The sequence below is a fragment of the Arabidopsis lyrata genome, assembly GCF_000004255.2.
Source record: "Arabidopsis lyrata subsp. lyrata unplaced genomic scaffold ARALYscaffold_7, whole genome shotgun sequence".
NCBI classification, from domain to species: Eukaryota; Viridiplantae; Streptophyta; class Magnoliopsida; order Brassicales; family Brassicaceae; genus Arabidopsis; species Arabidopsis lyrata.
Genome location: NW_003302549.1, coordinates 21,906,820 through 21,923,174, shown reverse-complemented (window position 1 = coordinate 21,923,174; position 16,355 = coordinate 21,906,820). Strand labels below are relative to the sequence as shown.

The 16,355-nt window shown below is 37.3% G+C and overlaps 2 protein-coding genes across 5 annotated transcripts; one reads left to right on the top strand and one right to left on the bottom strand.

The window, feature by feature from the left end:
- Window positions 1–144: 144 nt before the first annotated feature.
- Window positions 145–4,492, bottom strand: LOC9306744 (sister chromatid cohesion 1 protein 2). Of its 4 annotated transcripts, none has more exons than XM_021019564.1 (13): window positions 4,227–4,492; window positions 3,425–3,698; window positions 3,309–3,346; window positions 3,184–3,230; window positions 2,966–3,036; window positions 2,139–2,884; window positions 1,951–2,062; window positions 1,729–1,865; window positions 1,073–1,656; window positions 923–956; window positions 706–727; window positions 487–619; window positions 145–388 (listed from the first exon to the last, which is right to left on the bottom strand). In XM_021019564.1, the coding sequence occupies exons 1-13, from the start codon at window positions 4,348–4,350 to the stop codon at window positions 293–295; spliced, it is 2,418 nt and encodes an 805-aa protein (XP_020875223.1). In that variant the 5' UTR covers window positions 4,351–4,492; the 3' UTR covers window positions 145–292. The 4 variants fall into 4 exon arrangements, with proteins under 4 accessions (XP_020875223.1, XP_020875222.1, XP_020875225.1 ...); XM_021019563.1 differs by having other exon boundaries at window positions 923–959; window positions 4,227–4,487; XM_021019566.1 differs by having other exon boundaries at window positions 2,139–2,849; window positions 4,227–4,469.
- Window positions 4,493–13,806: 9,314 nt separating this feature from the next.
- On the top strand, window positions 13,807–16,335 carry LOC9304698 (uroporphyrinogen-III C-methyltransferase). Its single transcript, XM_021018219.1, has 6 exons — window positions 13,807–14,016; window positions 14,450–15,001; window positions 15,122–15,199; window positions 15,289–15,358; window positions 15,595–15,872; window positions 15,958–16,335. The coding sequence occupies exons 2-6, from the start codon at window positions 14,471–14,473 to the stop codon at window positions 16,105–16,107; spliced, it is 1,107 nt and encodes a 368-aa protein (XP_020873878.1). The 5' UTR covers window positions 13,807–14,016; window positions 14,450–14,470; the 3' UTR covers window positions 16,108–16,335.
- Window positions 16,336–16,355: the final 20 nt, after the last annotated feature.

The following is a 16,355-nucleotide window of genomic DNA, read 5'->3' as shown; positions in this document are numbered from 1 at the left end:
GAAGTAGAAAATGAAAGAAACCATTGAAAAAACTTTGCTTCATTTTTTCCTTCAATTTTGAAAAAATTTCAATTTTGAAGATATATTTGAAGATAACCATTGGAGATGCTCTAAAATACTTAAAAACTTGATAAGACATCTAAAAGATCGTCAATTATTCTTTACTAAAAATTAACTTAAAAGAAAAACTCAAAATTGCTATTTTGTTAGAAGATACTAAAATTTAACAGCACTAATCTGAAACCTAACCGAAGAAATCTGAGGAATCTAAGTAAAAAAAAAAAGCCATTTTTCAACAAGCTTTTTGTTGTCTAGCGAATGGCGTGAGAAGAACATCACTATATGGACGATTTTGCTTCACTTCCAAGTATCCTTTGGTCTTCAACACCTGCAAAATCAAATTCAGAGAGTTTCTCCATCTTAAAATCTTTCATGGAGACAGTAAAAAAGGTGAAGATATGAAATTGTGAAAATATTGGGACATACCAAAGTCTCGTAGAAGAGGCTTGCGCTTTCCTTCTGAGTTCTTCCTCTACAGAGCTGCAACAAACTCACCTTTTCTTCTTCTTCTCTTTCCCTCTGTTCCACAAACGTCTTTTCCAAAAATTTCGCCACATTCCTGTACAATCCAGCGTCAGAAAACAGGATAATTATCTGAATGTAAGCGAATCGAAGTTGTTGATACTGAAAGTGTAAGTCATTAACCTTGTTCTTGCTGACCATGTCTCTGCAAATCAAAACATACATGGTAAGGAGGCAACACGATGATCGATATGCAATAAAAAAACATTTCTATCTTAAAGCTACATATAATTTCAGAAAATCTTAATAGATTCTTTTCTATTAAATCAATAAAAGACCGAGTACTACATGAGATCAATTCTGAATTGTGGACAAGATCAGAATTCAGAATGCGTGTTACCTTGTTGCAAGTCGTGTGTTTCATCTGCATTCACCTGCTGAAGCAGAAACACAAAAAATAAATGCTCAGTCTTGTAATTAAATAGGATAGGCTAAAAGAACTATAAAAGCTTTTTTTTGCTACTGTCAGAATGATGCAACACAGCAGTACCTCGTCGTTCATTAAAATCATATCAAGATCTCTATTTTCCACATAATACACAGATGGATGCTCCTCAAAGGAAGTGAAGGGACTTGCAGGTCTCGATTTTTTATAACAGGTCTCAGGGTCCTTGAAAAATCTTTTCGACATTGATTCCCTCACTGGCGTTTCAGGTGCAATCTCTACTTGCTCGGAGACCACTGGTGTTTCTGGAGCAATCTCTGTTTGCTCTGATGTCCTCACGGGTGTTTCTGGAGCAATAACTGAAGGCTTCAAAGGTGTCTCTGCGGCATTTTCTGTTTGATGAGCAGTTCCAGAAGTTATAGAACTTGCTCCCATCTCAACCGAAACCATGTTACTATTTCCGGCTGTCACTTTCAGCCCAGCAAGAGCAGCAGCCTGAGGAGTCTCCATAATTTCTTGAGTATTCTCAGTCTGATCTGAAGATAAAATAACCCCAGGAGTTCTGACGGTGTCAAGAGAAGAATTTTCCTTACGTCTAGCGATTTTAGCATCTCTAGGAGTTCCTGTGGTTGCCCAGTTTTTAAGCTTGATGGGTTGACAAAAAAGCGACTGGAGGTCCGAAGAACCATCTGCAGGATTACAACAATCAGTAAACACAACAATACAATTCGATATACAGCGGATTATGAGGTTTTACTTACACTGAATCAAAGGTTCCAAGAAACTTCGAAAAGGATTGGCAAAGCGTTTGGTTCTCCTCTCAGGACAGTCAGTATGAGGTACGTTTCTCCGTTTTGCAAGCAATTTACTTGAGTCCTCTATCATTTCCTTCATAACTCTACAACAACAGAAGAACCAAATATTACACACTTGTACGGAACTCTGCAGACGAATATAATCCAGGTTACAAATAGTTCTCTTACTTGTTTGGAATTAGCACTTCATCATCTATCAGACATTTTCTTTTCCGTGAAACTCGAGAAGACTCCTTCGCAGCCGGTGTAGGGATGATCGAGAACTGAGGACTTGTTCCCCCTGTAATTCAAACTATAGATTAACACTATAAAACATAACTGAGTATATTAAGCTCATATTTCTATAAGGTGTGCACCTTCAGAGATTTTCACCCGCGAAGGTGTTTTGGGAGTGACAGCAACTGGAGTATTTGCTGCATTAAACCCTCTACTAGGGTCTTTTGAAACAGTCATGTCAGAGAGAAAACCTTTCTCGGAACCATGGAGATTCACTTCAGAAGTATCAGACTGCTCTTTATGAGACCCATGAAGCAACTCAAAGTTTCCCATTTCCGCTTCATTATGGTCTCGACATTTCTCTACGCATTCTGGCGAGTCTCTGGAACCAGTCACAGATACTGGTTCTGGTTCTTCTAGAGTACTCATCTCCGGGATCTCCTTCTCCCCATTAATTCTTGTGGCACCACAAAGTTGATCCTCAATCCTGTGAATCGCTTCAGGTCTTACGCATTCAGATGGGAGGGACCCTTCATGCTGCATTTCTTCGCAACTTGTTTTCTCCGATTCTAAATTCTCTATGTAACCATCTCTGCGTAGATTATCGCCTGAGGATTCATGAGGATCCACTAGTCTCTGCACAATAGTAGATATGGTTTCTCTAAATGTGTCTTCTTCTTGAGCTCTTCTGATATCTTCGGACATTTGCGGTTCCACAAGAATGTCATCTGATTCTGGATGCTCTCTATGCCTAGATGCATTTTGATGATCTCTGGACGATTCAGTAGAATCCAGTGGTTCCGCTTCAACGACTCTGACCGATGCTTCTTCAGTAGTATCTCTGACATTTTCTGCATCCATGTCCATATCATGAGCAAAACTCTCACTGCAACAACAATTATAAACACAGAAAGTTGGGATTGTGTTTGTCGATTACATGTATGGAACCAAAAAATATCATACTTACTGTTTATTTTCATTATGATTGGCAGAGAAAGTCTCATGAAACGTAAACAGAAGGTCCTCTTCCATGTCAAACTGCAACTCCACAAAGTATTAACTTTATTACATATATATTCACGAAATTACCGGAATGAAAAGAAATTGAATCAAGAAACAATGTCAATATACTCTGTAGTAGAACCTAACAGTTACACACTCAGTAGTCTATAAGGTGAGACATACCCTTTCCATTGAATACATGTCCATGCTCTCTGGTTCCTGACTTCCATCTGTTTCATCGCAGTGTAGAGGTATTAAGTACATGAACAGTGATGAGATTCACTTAAACGACTTTTGCAATAAAATACCTTTAAGTGTAATATCTTCATGCGGCTTAACATTTCCCCTGAGAAAGAAGAAACAAAAGGTGAGACTATGAAAGAATCTCTGCGAAATACATTCTGTAAATGAATAACAAGCATACCCATGAAAATCCTCCAGAATCCCAAGATCAAAAGCATCTAGTTCAAATCTCTCAGGCAAAGCAATGGAAAAACACTCGATAGATGCAGGCAATGAAACACCTGTCTTTTCTCTGTTCTTCTCCTTAGCCACAAACTCCTTAACACCGATCAACGCTTTGTTGCAATCATCAAACAAAAAGTCCACCTTCTTGGAATATATCCTTACAACACCCAGAAGAAGATACGCTAAAACTCTGTATGTCAACGCATCTAACTCTTTTTGCAAGATCTGATCTGTGCATCCAAAAGAAACCCAGAAGAATTATATACCATAAACGGCCACCAAGTAAAAAAGTTCAGAAAATGTCAAATGTTATAGAAAAAATCCATCTTTGTCGAGGCTGCAAGGACTTTAGAGATCAAGCAAACTAAGTGTTGACCAAAAATTCAGCAGCTTTCTGATACTATGTGAGTAAGATGAAATGTTTGGAGTTAAGTTTATATGAGGGTATGCAGATTGATACAAAGGATTCAATACTATTCAGACTTAAAATCACTGAACTTAATCTCTGAGGTTCATTGAGGCATTTTATCAAACAACTGATGAACATAAACAATTAACATTGAAAAAACCCCAAAAAATCTCTAATTGACGATTCCAATGGACACAAACGAAACCCTAAATTCCGATTCCAGGTAAAAGCTGCAAACTTTCACCCAATCAATCACTTTTCCAAGTCTAAACCTTAAAATCGCCGGAGAGAAATCTATTACTAGAACAGATAGAGGAAGAAGAAGAACAATGTGAAGGAGGAGACAAACCAACGGAAGAAGGAATATGAGTAGCTTTGACTTGAGCTTTCTTAAGCTTTTTGAAGAAATAGGCAGCGACCCAAATAGCTCCTAAAGGTCCTTTTCTCGATACGAGACATTGCGAGTAAAACATTTTTTGTCTTAAGGTTTCCCAGATTCTGGGTTTTAGACAAAGGTTAGTTTTTTTTTTGAGAGCAGAGAGAGTAAAAGCTTCGTAAATACTGAAGCGAGGGAGAGAAGAAATCGAGGAGAAGGAAAACGGTCAAGCGGTGTACGGAACAAGCTTCTTAATAAACCGATAAAACTCTTTTAAAAAAAAAAAAAATTTAATTGCTGATAAATTTATGATAAGTCATAAATTTAAATCATAAATTTAAATCTTCCTAATTAGACGGTGACCAGAAAATCACACCTTTTTAATTAAGGGAGACTCACAAAAATGCCCCTTTTTCAATACCCCTTTTCAAAAATGTTTCCTTTGGATGTCCATTTTTAAAAATACTCTTTTTATGTACAAAATGACTAAATTACCCTTCTTTTAATAAAAGATATCATAAATATATAAGGAAATATAACAAAATTAGGTCCACAAAATACAAAATATTTTTTAGCAGGAAAAGTGATCCCCCAATTTTTCCCGCCAAAACACTTGTAAAAATTTGTAAAACCTTTAAAATACCTTGTAAAATTTTCCCGTAAAATTTTTTCCCGCCAAAAAATTTTTTTTGCGGGAAAAGTGATTCCGCAAATTTTTTGGCGTTAAATTTTTGGCGGGAAAAATTTACAAGGTATTTTAAAGGGTTTTTACAGGGTATTTATAAGGTTTTACAATGTATTTTAAAAGGTTTTACAACGTATTTATAAAGTATTTATAAGATATTATAAGATTTTTCAAGCTATTTTATAAGGTTTTACAAGTTATAAGGTTTTACAAATTTTTTATAAGGTTTTACAAGTTATAAATACCTTATAAAACCTTATAAGTACCTTGTAAAACCTTTTAAAATACATTGTAAAACCTTACAAAACACTTGTAAATACTCCGTAAAACCTTTAAAATACCTTGTAAATTTTTTCCGCCAAAAATTTTCCCGCCAAAAAAATTTCGGAAAAAAAATTGCGGAATCACTTTTCCCGCAAAAAAAAATTTTTGGCGGGAAAATTTTTTGACGGGAAAAATTTTTACGGGAAAATTTTACAAGGTATTTTAAAGGTTTTTACAAGTGTTTTGGCGGGAAAATTGCGGGATCACTTTTCCCGCTAAAAAATATTTTGTATTTTGTGGACCTAATTTTGTTTTAAATAAGGGTAAAATGGTCATTAAAAATTAAAAAAGGGCAAACTTAAAAATGGACTCTCAAAAGGAGCATTTTTGAAAAGGAGTATTGAAAAAGGGGCATTTTTAACAATTTCTCTTTTAATTATGCATTTTTTTTTATATAGGTACTTAGTTTTCCTCTTTATTGAGTAATTTCTCTAAATTATTCATAAGAATATAAAAATAAATTTTGGTCAATATATTTGGATTTAACAAATATATATATATATATACAAGCTAGAATTTTGTAGATATGAGAAAAGGCATTGCTGTTAAAATTGATCAACAAAGCTAACAATTGAAATAGGCTAATGGTAGTTGAAAAAAAGAAGATTGTGTGATATGGAAAATATAAATACAGTAAAAGTCTTATTATATTTTACCTTTTCTAAATCCTACAGAAAAAGAAGTAAATAAATAACGGGAAAAATGTCGTTTTATCTCCCAACTTTCAAAAAGTGGCCAATCAATACGTCAACTTCATATGTGGCCATTTAAAACATAAAATAAACGTTGACTAACGTTTGAGACATGGAAATTCGTTGACCAGGCCAAAATAGACATGCCGTTATCAGTCGTTAACGGAACCTCTAACGCCCGTTATCACCCGTAACGACTCTGTTAATCAACTTTCAAATTATGGCCATTTTAAACATCAACTTTATATGTGGCCATTTAAAACATGAACTAATCGTTGACTAACATTTGAAACATGAGAATTCGTTGACCAGGCCAAAATAGACATGTCGTCATCATTCGTTAAAAAAACCTATAACATCCGTTATCACCCGTTAACGACTCTGTTAGTATATCCAAAACGACGTCGTTTTGAAAATAATCAAGAGAAAATCAGGACAAATTTTTTGTTTAAAGCATAATCCAAGGACATGGTTTGATATATAGACAATCGTAGAGCCAGTAATTGGAAGCAAACATTGTTTATATATTTGTTTTAAATCTAAAAAGGAATCATGGAAGCAAACTTGTAGACCCATCATAGGATTAAAATAGGCATGGGCGTTCGGATATTCGGGTCGGGTTCGGGTTGGGTTTTTTGGGTTTGGGTTTTTCGGGTTTAGAAAACTAAGATCCATTCGGGTATTTTAAAACTTCGGGTTTGGGTCGGGTTCGGATCGGGTATTTCGGGTTCGGATTCAGGTTTACCCAAAGTATCCAAATATTAGAAATTTTGTATCCGACCTATGCAAAGTATTGAAAAATAATCAAAAAATCTATAAAACCCAAATATTTTAACCCGAATCTAACCCAAAGTAGCTAAAACACCCGAATATAGGTTCAGTTAACGAATGATGACGACATGTCTACTAACAGTGTCGTTAACGGGTGATAACGGATGTTATAGGTTCAGTTAACGAATGATGACGACATGTCTACTTTGGCCTGGTCAACGAATTCTAATGTTTCAAATGTTAGTCAACGATTAGTTCATGTTTTGAATGGCCACATATGAAGTTGATGTTTAAAATGGCCACAATTTGAAAGTTGATTAACAGAGTCGTTACGGGTGATAACGGGCGTTAGAAGTTCCGTTAACGACTGATAACGGCATGTCTATTTTGGCCTGGTCAACGAAGTTCCATGTCTCATACGTTAGTCAACGTTTATTTCATGTTTTAAATGGCCACATATGAAGTTGACGTATTGATTGGCCACTTTTTGAAAGTTGGGAGATAAAACGACATTTTTCCCAATAAATAACATAATAGCACAGTAGAAGATAACGACTAGTTTGATGGAAATGTGAGCTGTGTCACTCCTTCACCCATCGCATCGTAAAGAGCGTTTTAACGTTTATTACCGCGCACAGTCACTTCGTGTAACACGTGTCTGGTTAAAAGTCTACGTGGCATTGAATTGACACCGACGTATCAAAGACCATTTATCCGACGTGGCATTGCCGTTGAAAATGGGCCTTAATAAATTATGTCCAATAAAGGTCTCAAAAATATCTCGATTAAACCCTTAAAAGTCCAATAAAGGCCCAATTAGTCACTCGGGTCCTGAAAACCCAAATCTCTCTCTTAGGGATTCCGATTCTTTCTGGAAGTAATGGCATTTTTAATTCAATGGGCCCTACAGGCCCAGTTTGATCCATTCTTATAAAAGTAATTGTCTGTCTTTTGATATTCCTTTCTTCTGACCCAAACCAGTAGTACAAACTTTTCTCTTTCGAAACTCTGATAAAAAGAAGAGCAGAGAAATTAGCTTAGTATATGGGTTTTCCTTTGTTAATTGGGTCACAAGAAACGAATATCAAAGATGAATGGCATTAATATTTTAACGAGCCCAAATAGGCCCAATACGATCCATCGACTAAATATATCAGACCCCACTAGGCATGTCAATCGGGCTAGCCCCGCCCGGCCCGGCCCGTAAAAATTCCGAGCCTAGATTTTGAAGCCCGGCCCGATCCTAACAGGGCTACAGGACTTTTACGGGCTTTTTTGGGCTTTTCTTTCTAGAAAAATAAACCCTTCTAATTTATAATATCTCTTGAATTTTTTTTTTTTTTATAAAACGAGTCAAACGAAACTTAAATAACTCACTAAAGTGAATCTAGTTTTAAAAAAGTTTAAAATCAAATAAATAATCCAAATAAATTGTTTAAACCCACACTATATAAAATATAAAATCATAACACTTATAGTAAGACACAATTAGAAAACTAGGTTTAGGGTTTTTAATTCTATTGAAAAAAATCTTTAAACAAATCTCTTAATTAAACAATAATATTACAAAAAAAAAAAGTTAAAATCTCTTTTTAAGGGTTTTTTGGGTCGGTCCGAGCCCGGCCGGCTAAGCCCTAAAAACCTTTTAGCCCAATGGACTTAGTCCGAAAAGTCCGATTTTTTTCTGGACATATTTTTAAGTTGGCCCGATATTTTTAAGGGGTGGGCCGAGCCAGCCCGCGGGCTTCGGCCCTAATTGACATGTCTAGACCCCACCCTAGTTCCCAAGAAATGTACGAGGAAGATGATGATGCGAAGCATGAATCCTCAGGTAAAACTCAACAACAACATCTTTTTCTGTGATTTTGTGATTTTAACATCACAATGAAATTAAAAAGGAACAAATTTGTTTTTTGCAGTTTCTACAGAGGTCGAGATCGCAGCGGATAGGTCTGTTACTGCTTCTCTCAAATACATTACAGAACCTGATCGATCATAATCTGTTTTTTTTTTTTTTTGTGTTCAATCAATTTTCTAGGTGACAGTTTTGTAGGATTTTGTGACTTCTGTCTTAAAGCTACACTATCCGCTGTCGGAGGAGGCGTTCTCGGTATATGATGATTATGTTTTTGTCTGTTTTTTTTTTTCGTTTTACAGATTTGTTAATCGGAGTCATGATCGGATTTTTTCTTTTTCTCCTTGTTCAGCTTATGTAACAGCAGACTCAGAGAGTGATCCGAAAGCTGAGAAGGTAAAGAGATGGGTAATTAATTTATATAAGCTCTCTTTTGACCATTTGCTTAAAAATGACATATATTCATCTTCTCATATGTTTCAGACTAAAACACAAATGTTTGTGATGGAAATTCTGAAAATAAGGGGATCCACAACCTTCCCCTGATTATTCCTTTTGTTTTTTTTTGGTTTGAACTATATATATGTATGTCAACTATAATAATAATAATTTGTTGTTTGAGTTGAAATTACTCTCTTCATTAGAGACTATAATGTGACATATCTATTTGTTTGTAAACCATCAAACCTTAAAGCTATGTTTATTATATTATCTTTGCGTAATTTGCCTGATATTGGTAATGTACCTGATTGAGCTTTGTTATTTTCTTCATCCATATATATATATACCTCACAATGCAGGTGATCAATTTTGGCCATTGGGAAGGAAACATGAACCTGTACCCTGCAACAGCTTTCCCCATAACTTGCTTGTTGTGTAGATGTCACATGTGCTTTGTTTTGTCAAGTTTCAGTTGGTGAGCATATATGTCCTCAAAACCTGGTTGTTTAATTACATTGGAAAATTTGTTAAGTTTCAGCACAACAAGACACTTGCAATGTGGTCTCGATGCAAATCATCAAATCTATAGTCAGTGGTGTTAAAAACAGAATCTGTTAAACTCCTCTTCTTCAATCCACAAAATGAGAAGCTTGGTTAATGAGATGCTCCCAACCAAACCCTAGTATCAATCAGACATTCATTCATCATATTGTCTCTAGAGGTTCATGTCTTTTGAGTGTTTTTAGGTTTCAGGAACGAAATTTATAGGAAGATCATCTGCATCTCCATATGCAAACTTTGATAACACAACATCTCCCTTAGAATACACAACAAAGACACCAAGACCCTCAATAGTCTCTTTTTTTTTAATGACTTGGGCTTAATATGCATACGGAAGACAGAAAATTTGCATAAGATGCAAGGTTTGGATTTGGTTTTTATGACTCTTGCGTTTTGAGGTAGGTGAGGAAGATGCTATCACAAAATGTGAAAAAGCAGAGATAGATAAGGCACACGAGAATTAACGAGGTTCGGCAACGTGCCTACGTCCTCAAAACAATAACTAGATTCACTTAGACAATCTTTACAACAAGACCTTGCCTAACTGGAATTACACGACACTAAGAACCTCTTAGTTCGACACCAAACAATATCTAGTTACACCCAGTATTAGAACAACTAAACCCGTGTTCCAGCAAGCAGCTCGACTTGCCTACAAAAGCACCGAAACAGAGCAATTCGTTTTTCTCTCTCTCTTTTCGGCTAGCCCTAGCAGCACACATCTCCCTAGTATATATACCCATATACCTATGAGATATGTCACCCTAGATTTTATCCCGATACAAAAGGAAAATATCCTCTTCTAAATAAAAGAAACAAATCTTCAATAATATTCTTCTCCAAGAATATCTTCAATTGCACGTTTCTTCTGATTTGATCTCTCTAAATATCTTTCTGATATTTATCTTCAACTCCACGAGCCACGTCAGCACCAACCAAGCAATCCCAAACTTGTTCCAACAGACCGTTTCTTGTTCCAGCAAGATCTGCACTTTCATTCTCCCCCTTTTTAACTGAGTTTTACAACTCAAGCTCACCATAATTATCACGCATCCCCAGCAAGACATCATGATATACAAACTCCCCCTTAATCATATATCACTGTGATAATTAACTCTCCATGGATCTTCTACATTCTCCCCCTGCTTGAGTGATAAAACTTTGTTAAAAAAATACTTGCTGGAATATTCTCCTCGATCAGAATCGTCTTCCACTTGGATCTCTCCAATAACTCTCATTTCTAAATCTGAACTTTTTCTTCGCAAACTTTGCTTGATCATTTGACATGTGCTTCAAACACCTACATGTGCAGCACATCATCTTCCTTGGAGTATTGGTTGATGACTTATGAGACACATCACCATACAAATCCATCTTCTTAATCCAAACCTTTTGAAATCTCCTTGAATCTTGAACAAACTTCTTTTGCTTTAATGCACATCTAATCTTGTCAAGGAACTTATAGCAGTAGGCCTTGATATGCCCTTTCTTTCCACAATAAAAGCATCCTGAAGTACAAAACACTTTTTGGTGACTCTTCTGGGTTTCAGTTCCAACAGAATTCAGCTTGTTCCAGCTAACAACACATGTTTTTAAATTTGATGAACTTTTGTTGCATCCACGAACATAACTCATCTTCTTCTCATCAGAAATACATGGACTGGTACTTTTGACTTGTACATTATGCTCATCCATCGGAGTTATGATGAGACTTTTTGCGGTCGTCTCCAACAAGTTTTCCCTTGTTCCAGCAGATTTCAACAGATTCTCTTGAACAAAAATAGTCTTTGAATCAGATGTACCTCCTTGATAACCAAGACCAAATCTTGTTTTCTCTGTTCTTCCCATGCTTAGTATTTGATCTAGGTTCTTTGTTCCATTATTCAACATCCTCAAGTACTTTTCATTCTGCATGAGTTCATCCTCCAACCGTTTGGATTTTTCTTTTTCTGCTGCAAGTTCCTCCTTCACGTTTAGCATATGAACAACTTCATGATCTTCATTCTTCAAAGCACAAGAACACTTTTGATTTTCAGCAAGCTTGATTTTCAATTTCTCTGATTCTTCTTTCTCAAGAGTTAGCTCTTTCTCGATATTCTTCATCTTACTTTCCATCAACATCTTCTCATCGATTAGTACCATGTAGTCTTTACTTTTCTTAACCCAACTCTCATAAAGACTTTTGAATTCAGCTTGAAGATCCACCTCTTGATCGCTTTCTAAATCGCTGCTTGTGTTGGAGTATTCGCTACTTGTTTCAGCAGTTGATATAGAATCAGATATTTTGCTTCCTTCTTTGTGCTCCACGAATGAAGGTAATGCCACGAAGTTGGCTAACTCCTCTTCATCATCTGTTTCACTCTCACTAGAGTCTTCATAGATATTTCTTTTTATCTTCACACCGTCGACACACTCAGATTTTGTATGTCCATAACCGTTACATCCTAAGAAACAAACCTTTTTCTTCTTCTTGATACTCGGACATGCAGACTTGATGTGTCCAAATCCTCTACATTCATGGCACTGTATACCACGTCTTCCTTCTCCCACATTTTTGTATGTGCCATGATCATTTTCCAAAGAGTTCTTACCCCTTTTTCCAACGTCTTTAAGAAGTTTCCCAAACATCTTCACAAGTGAGCTCATAGGTTCTTCTAAATTTTGTATTCTCAACTTGTCATCATTCTCATATAGAGTTGGTCTATTGACACTATTTGAAATGACATCCTGTTGGTCCATCTCATACGCTTGTAGTCTCCCAACTATTTCATCAAATGGGGTCTCATCTGTGTTAAAAGCAGTTTCCATAGCCACCTTTTGTGCCTCGAATCTCTTAGGCAAACATCGCATCAACTTCTTGACAAGCTTCTTGTCTTTGTACGTCTTCCCAATCACATGTGCTTCATTAGCAATCGCACACAGCTTAGCACTAAAATCTGTAACATTTTCGTGCTCATCCATTCGTAGATTCTCAAATTGAGAAGCTAGCCTGTCAATTCTTGATATCTTCACACTTTTTGTTCCTTCAAAAACTTTTTCTAGCTTATCCCACGCTTCTTTGGCTGATTCACACCCTTGAATCAACTTGAATTGATTCTTGTTAACCGAGGTAAAAATAGTAGATAAAGCTTTTGCATTATACCTTGACATAGTCTTCTCATTCTTTGTCCATTTAGCCTTTGGTTTAGTGACAATAGAACCGTCTCTTTCTTCAATTTTTGGGACTTCATAGCCATCTTCCACAGCCGTCCAAGCATCCTCATCAATACCTTGTATGATTGCCTTCATATTCACCTTCCAATATCCATAGTTTTCAGCATCTAACGCAAGACTTTTAACTGCCAACCATTCTCGAAATATATCATCCATCTCTTTCCTCAGGATCCTCACCCGTTTGTGGAGTCAGACTCTTTACAGATGCCCGCTCTGATACCAATTGAAAAAGCAGAGATAGATAAGGCACACGAGAATTAACGAGGTTCGGCAACGTGCCTACGTCCTCAAAACAATAACTAGATTCACTTAGACAATCTTTACAACAAGACCTTGCCTAACTGGAATTACACGACACTAAGAACCTCTTAGTTCGACACCAAACAATATCTAGTTACACCCAGTATTAGAACAACTAAACCCGTGTTCCAGCAAGCAGCTCGACTTGCCTACAAAAGCACCGAAACAGAGCAATTCGTTTTTCTCTCTCTCTTTTCGGCTAGCCCTAGCAGCACACATCTCCCTAGTATATATACCCATATACCTATGAGATATGTCACCCTAGATTTTATCCCGATACAAAAGGAAAATATCCTCTTCTAAATAAAAGAAACAAATCTTCAATAATATTCTTCTCCAAGAATATCTTCAATTGCACGTTTCTTCTGATTTGATCTCTCTAAATATCTTTCTGATATTTATCTTCAACTCCACGAGCCACGTCAGCACCAACCAAGCAATCCCAAACTTGTTCCAACAGACCGTTTCTTGTTCCAGCAAGATCTGCACTTTCAAAATGCATTTTAAGTATTAGATGCAAATTACGATTTTGGCCTCCACTTGAGGCTAGAGAGTGATGATTCCCCTTGAAAGCATCAAAGGGTTAGTAACCTTTTTGTAGAGAGTGCCCTTTCGTCCTCAGAAAAAAGTAGCAAAAATCCTACAAATTAAAATGTCTCTAACATGTGCATATTTGCAAAAGCACACAAGTTGGTGTCAACGCTCCACTTTTGTGCAGACAGGCGTGTGTTCATTGTTGAATCTTCCCATTTCCTCGTCCAAATTCCGACATAACTCCTCCTAGCCGCCATTTGTTCTCCATATTACAAAACCCTCAGCAGCTTCAAAACTCTTCCGATCTCTCTTCGACGCCGCAATTCTCTCATCTCCATTTTTATAGTTTCTGCTCGGAACCACAAATCTCCGGCTTCTTGTTCCGTGGTGAGTTTGTAATCTATGTTCTGCTCTGCTTCGACACTATAAAGTCTGTTCCTTTTCTCTCTCTGAGTTCGGTTTTGAGTTGCGTTTTATTTCGACCTCTGTTTTAGCGCTTTTTCTGAATCTGATATTGAACTCTTTGTCAGAATTAAGGACCCAGATCACAGTTAGGGTCTGTCAATTACATCTGGGCTTTGTGCCAATTGAAGAAATTAGCGAATAATTTTTGTCAAATTACATCTGGGGTTTGGTCCTACTTGTTGCTCTTTTGGTGTCCTAGGTTCTCCTTGATGAATCCTTCTCTATCACCAATCATATGATTTCCTTATTGCCTAGCTATATGTTATGATGATGTTGATGTTTTGATGGTGTGGATGATTTGATGGTGTTGCTGTCATGAATGATGAGGCTAATGATGGATATGAATCTTGTGCAGGTGTGTGTTGTTGGTTATTGAATGGCTCTTGTCCAGAGGATTCCCATTTCCTCCTCTAGTGTTCGAAATTGGCAACAAGCTAGGACCAATTCGAGTCCTATTTGCTGTTTACATTACAATACTGCATCTTCTTCTTCACCCTTTACAGAGAAGCACTCTGTGGAGAGATACCAGAGGGATCAATGGCTGTACAAGGCGGTTGAACCCACACCACCATCGACTCCATCTCCATCGCCATTCGAAGATGAGGTCTTTGTTAGGGAAAACGACATTGCATCGCAGCTGCCTGAGCTTAAGAAGCTCTTGGCTGTGCTGAGAGAGAAGAGAGTTAAAGGCTGCAAAGGCGGTGATTGCGGACCGGGAGATGTGTATCTGGTTGGGACAGGACCAGGAGATCCTGAGCTTTTGACTCTTAAAGCTGTCAGAGTTATTCAAAGTGCCGATCTTTTGCTTTACGACAGGCTTGTCTCTAATGATGTCTTGGAGTTGGTTGCTCCTGATGCTAGACTTCTTTATGTCGGCAAAACTGCTGGGTATCATAGCAGAACTCAGGTAACGCCTATGTCCTTGTTTTGATTGCTTAGCCGGATCATATTGTCACAGATAAGATCATTGTTTATGAATGAATTGGTTGCTTAGCCGGAGCAATAAGCCTTTTGATGTTTGTTGCAGGAGGAGATTCATGAACTACTCCTAAGTTTTGCTGAAGCTGGTGCCACCGTTGTCAGGCTTAAAGGTGGAGATCCTCTGGTAAGCTTATATCTGCGTCTCATACTCTCCCTAATTTCTTGTATGGCTCCTTTTTAAATGTGTTTGCAACTTCTATTTGGATATGTCAGGTCTTTGGACGGGGCGGGGAAGAAATGGACTTTCTACAACAACAAGGGATTCAAGTTCAAGTTATCCCTGGTAATATTTGTTTGTTTACCATATCAAATGATAATTCTCTAAGCAACATCATTGTTTGCTTGAGTTCTGTACATTCTTGTTATCTGATCAATGTGGATATTTCATTCTTCGGGAATGCATATGATTGTGGCGACCGAATTGGTCATTGAGGTTCTTCAGAAACCTCTTTAAAGCTGTTGATCTTATTATGTGAAACTTTATCTTATCTTACCAGTTATTTGCGATTATGATTGCAGGGATTACTGCGGCATCGGGGATAGCAGCAGAGTTGGGGATTCCACTAACACATCGCGGTGTTGCAACTAGTGTAAGGTTTCTCACTGGTCATTCAAGGAAAGGAGGGACCGACCCTCTGTTTGTAGCAGAGAATGCAGCTGATCCGGACACAACACTGGTCGTATATATGGGTTTGGGAACCTTACCTTCTCTTGCACAAAAACTAATGGACCATGGTCTCCCTTGTGATACACCAGCTGTTGCGGTCGAACGTGGAACCACTCCTCTACAGCGTACAGTAAGCAACCAAACCATACTCTCTTCTCTGGGATTTCCAGAGCGTCTGTTACTTGAGTTTATAAGGCTTTTGGGATTTTGTGCAGGTTTTTGCTGAGCTTAAAGATTTTGCAACTGAGATTCAGTCAGCTGGATTGGTGTCACCAACACTCATCATCATAGGGAAAGTCGTCGAGCTCTCGCCTTTATGGCCACATTGCACGAAAGAATCCTCCTGCCTTGTAGAGACCCGGTAGATATTTCACTCTTATTTTACGGGTCAGTGGCTTCCATCGACATTACAGTGAAGTTTTAGGAGCTATGGAGCTATGAAGGTTGAGACTTGAGAGATGTAATAAACAAAAAGGAAAGCTTATATTTCCTTATCATGTCCCTGTCCTTCAATTCTTTTTGGACAATGCCAATGGCATTGTTAATGTAATAAATAAGTTTCAATCAGTGCCATTGTGACTAAATTTTCCCACTGCAAGATGACTTTAAAAAA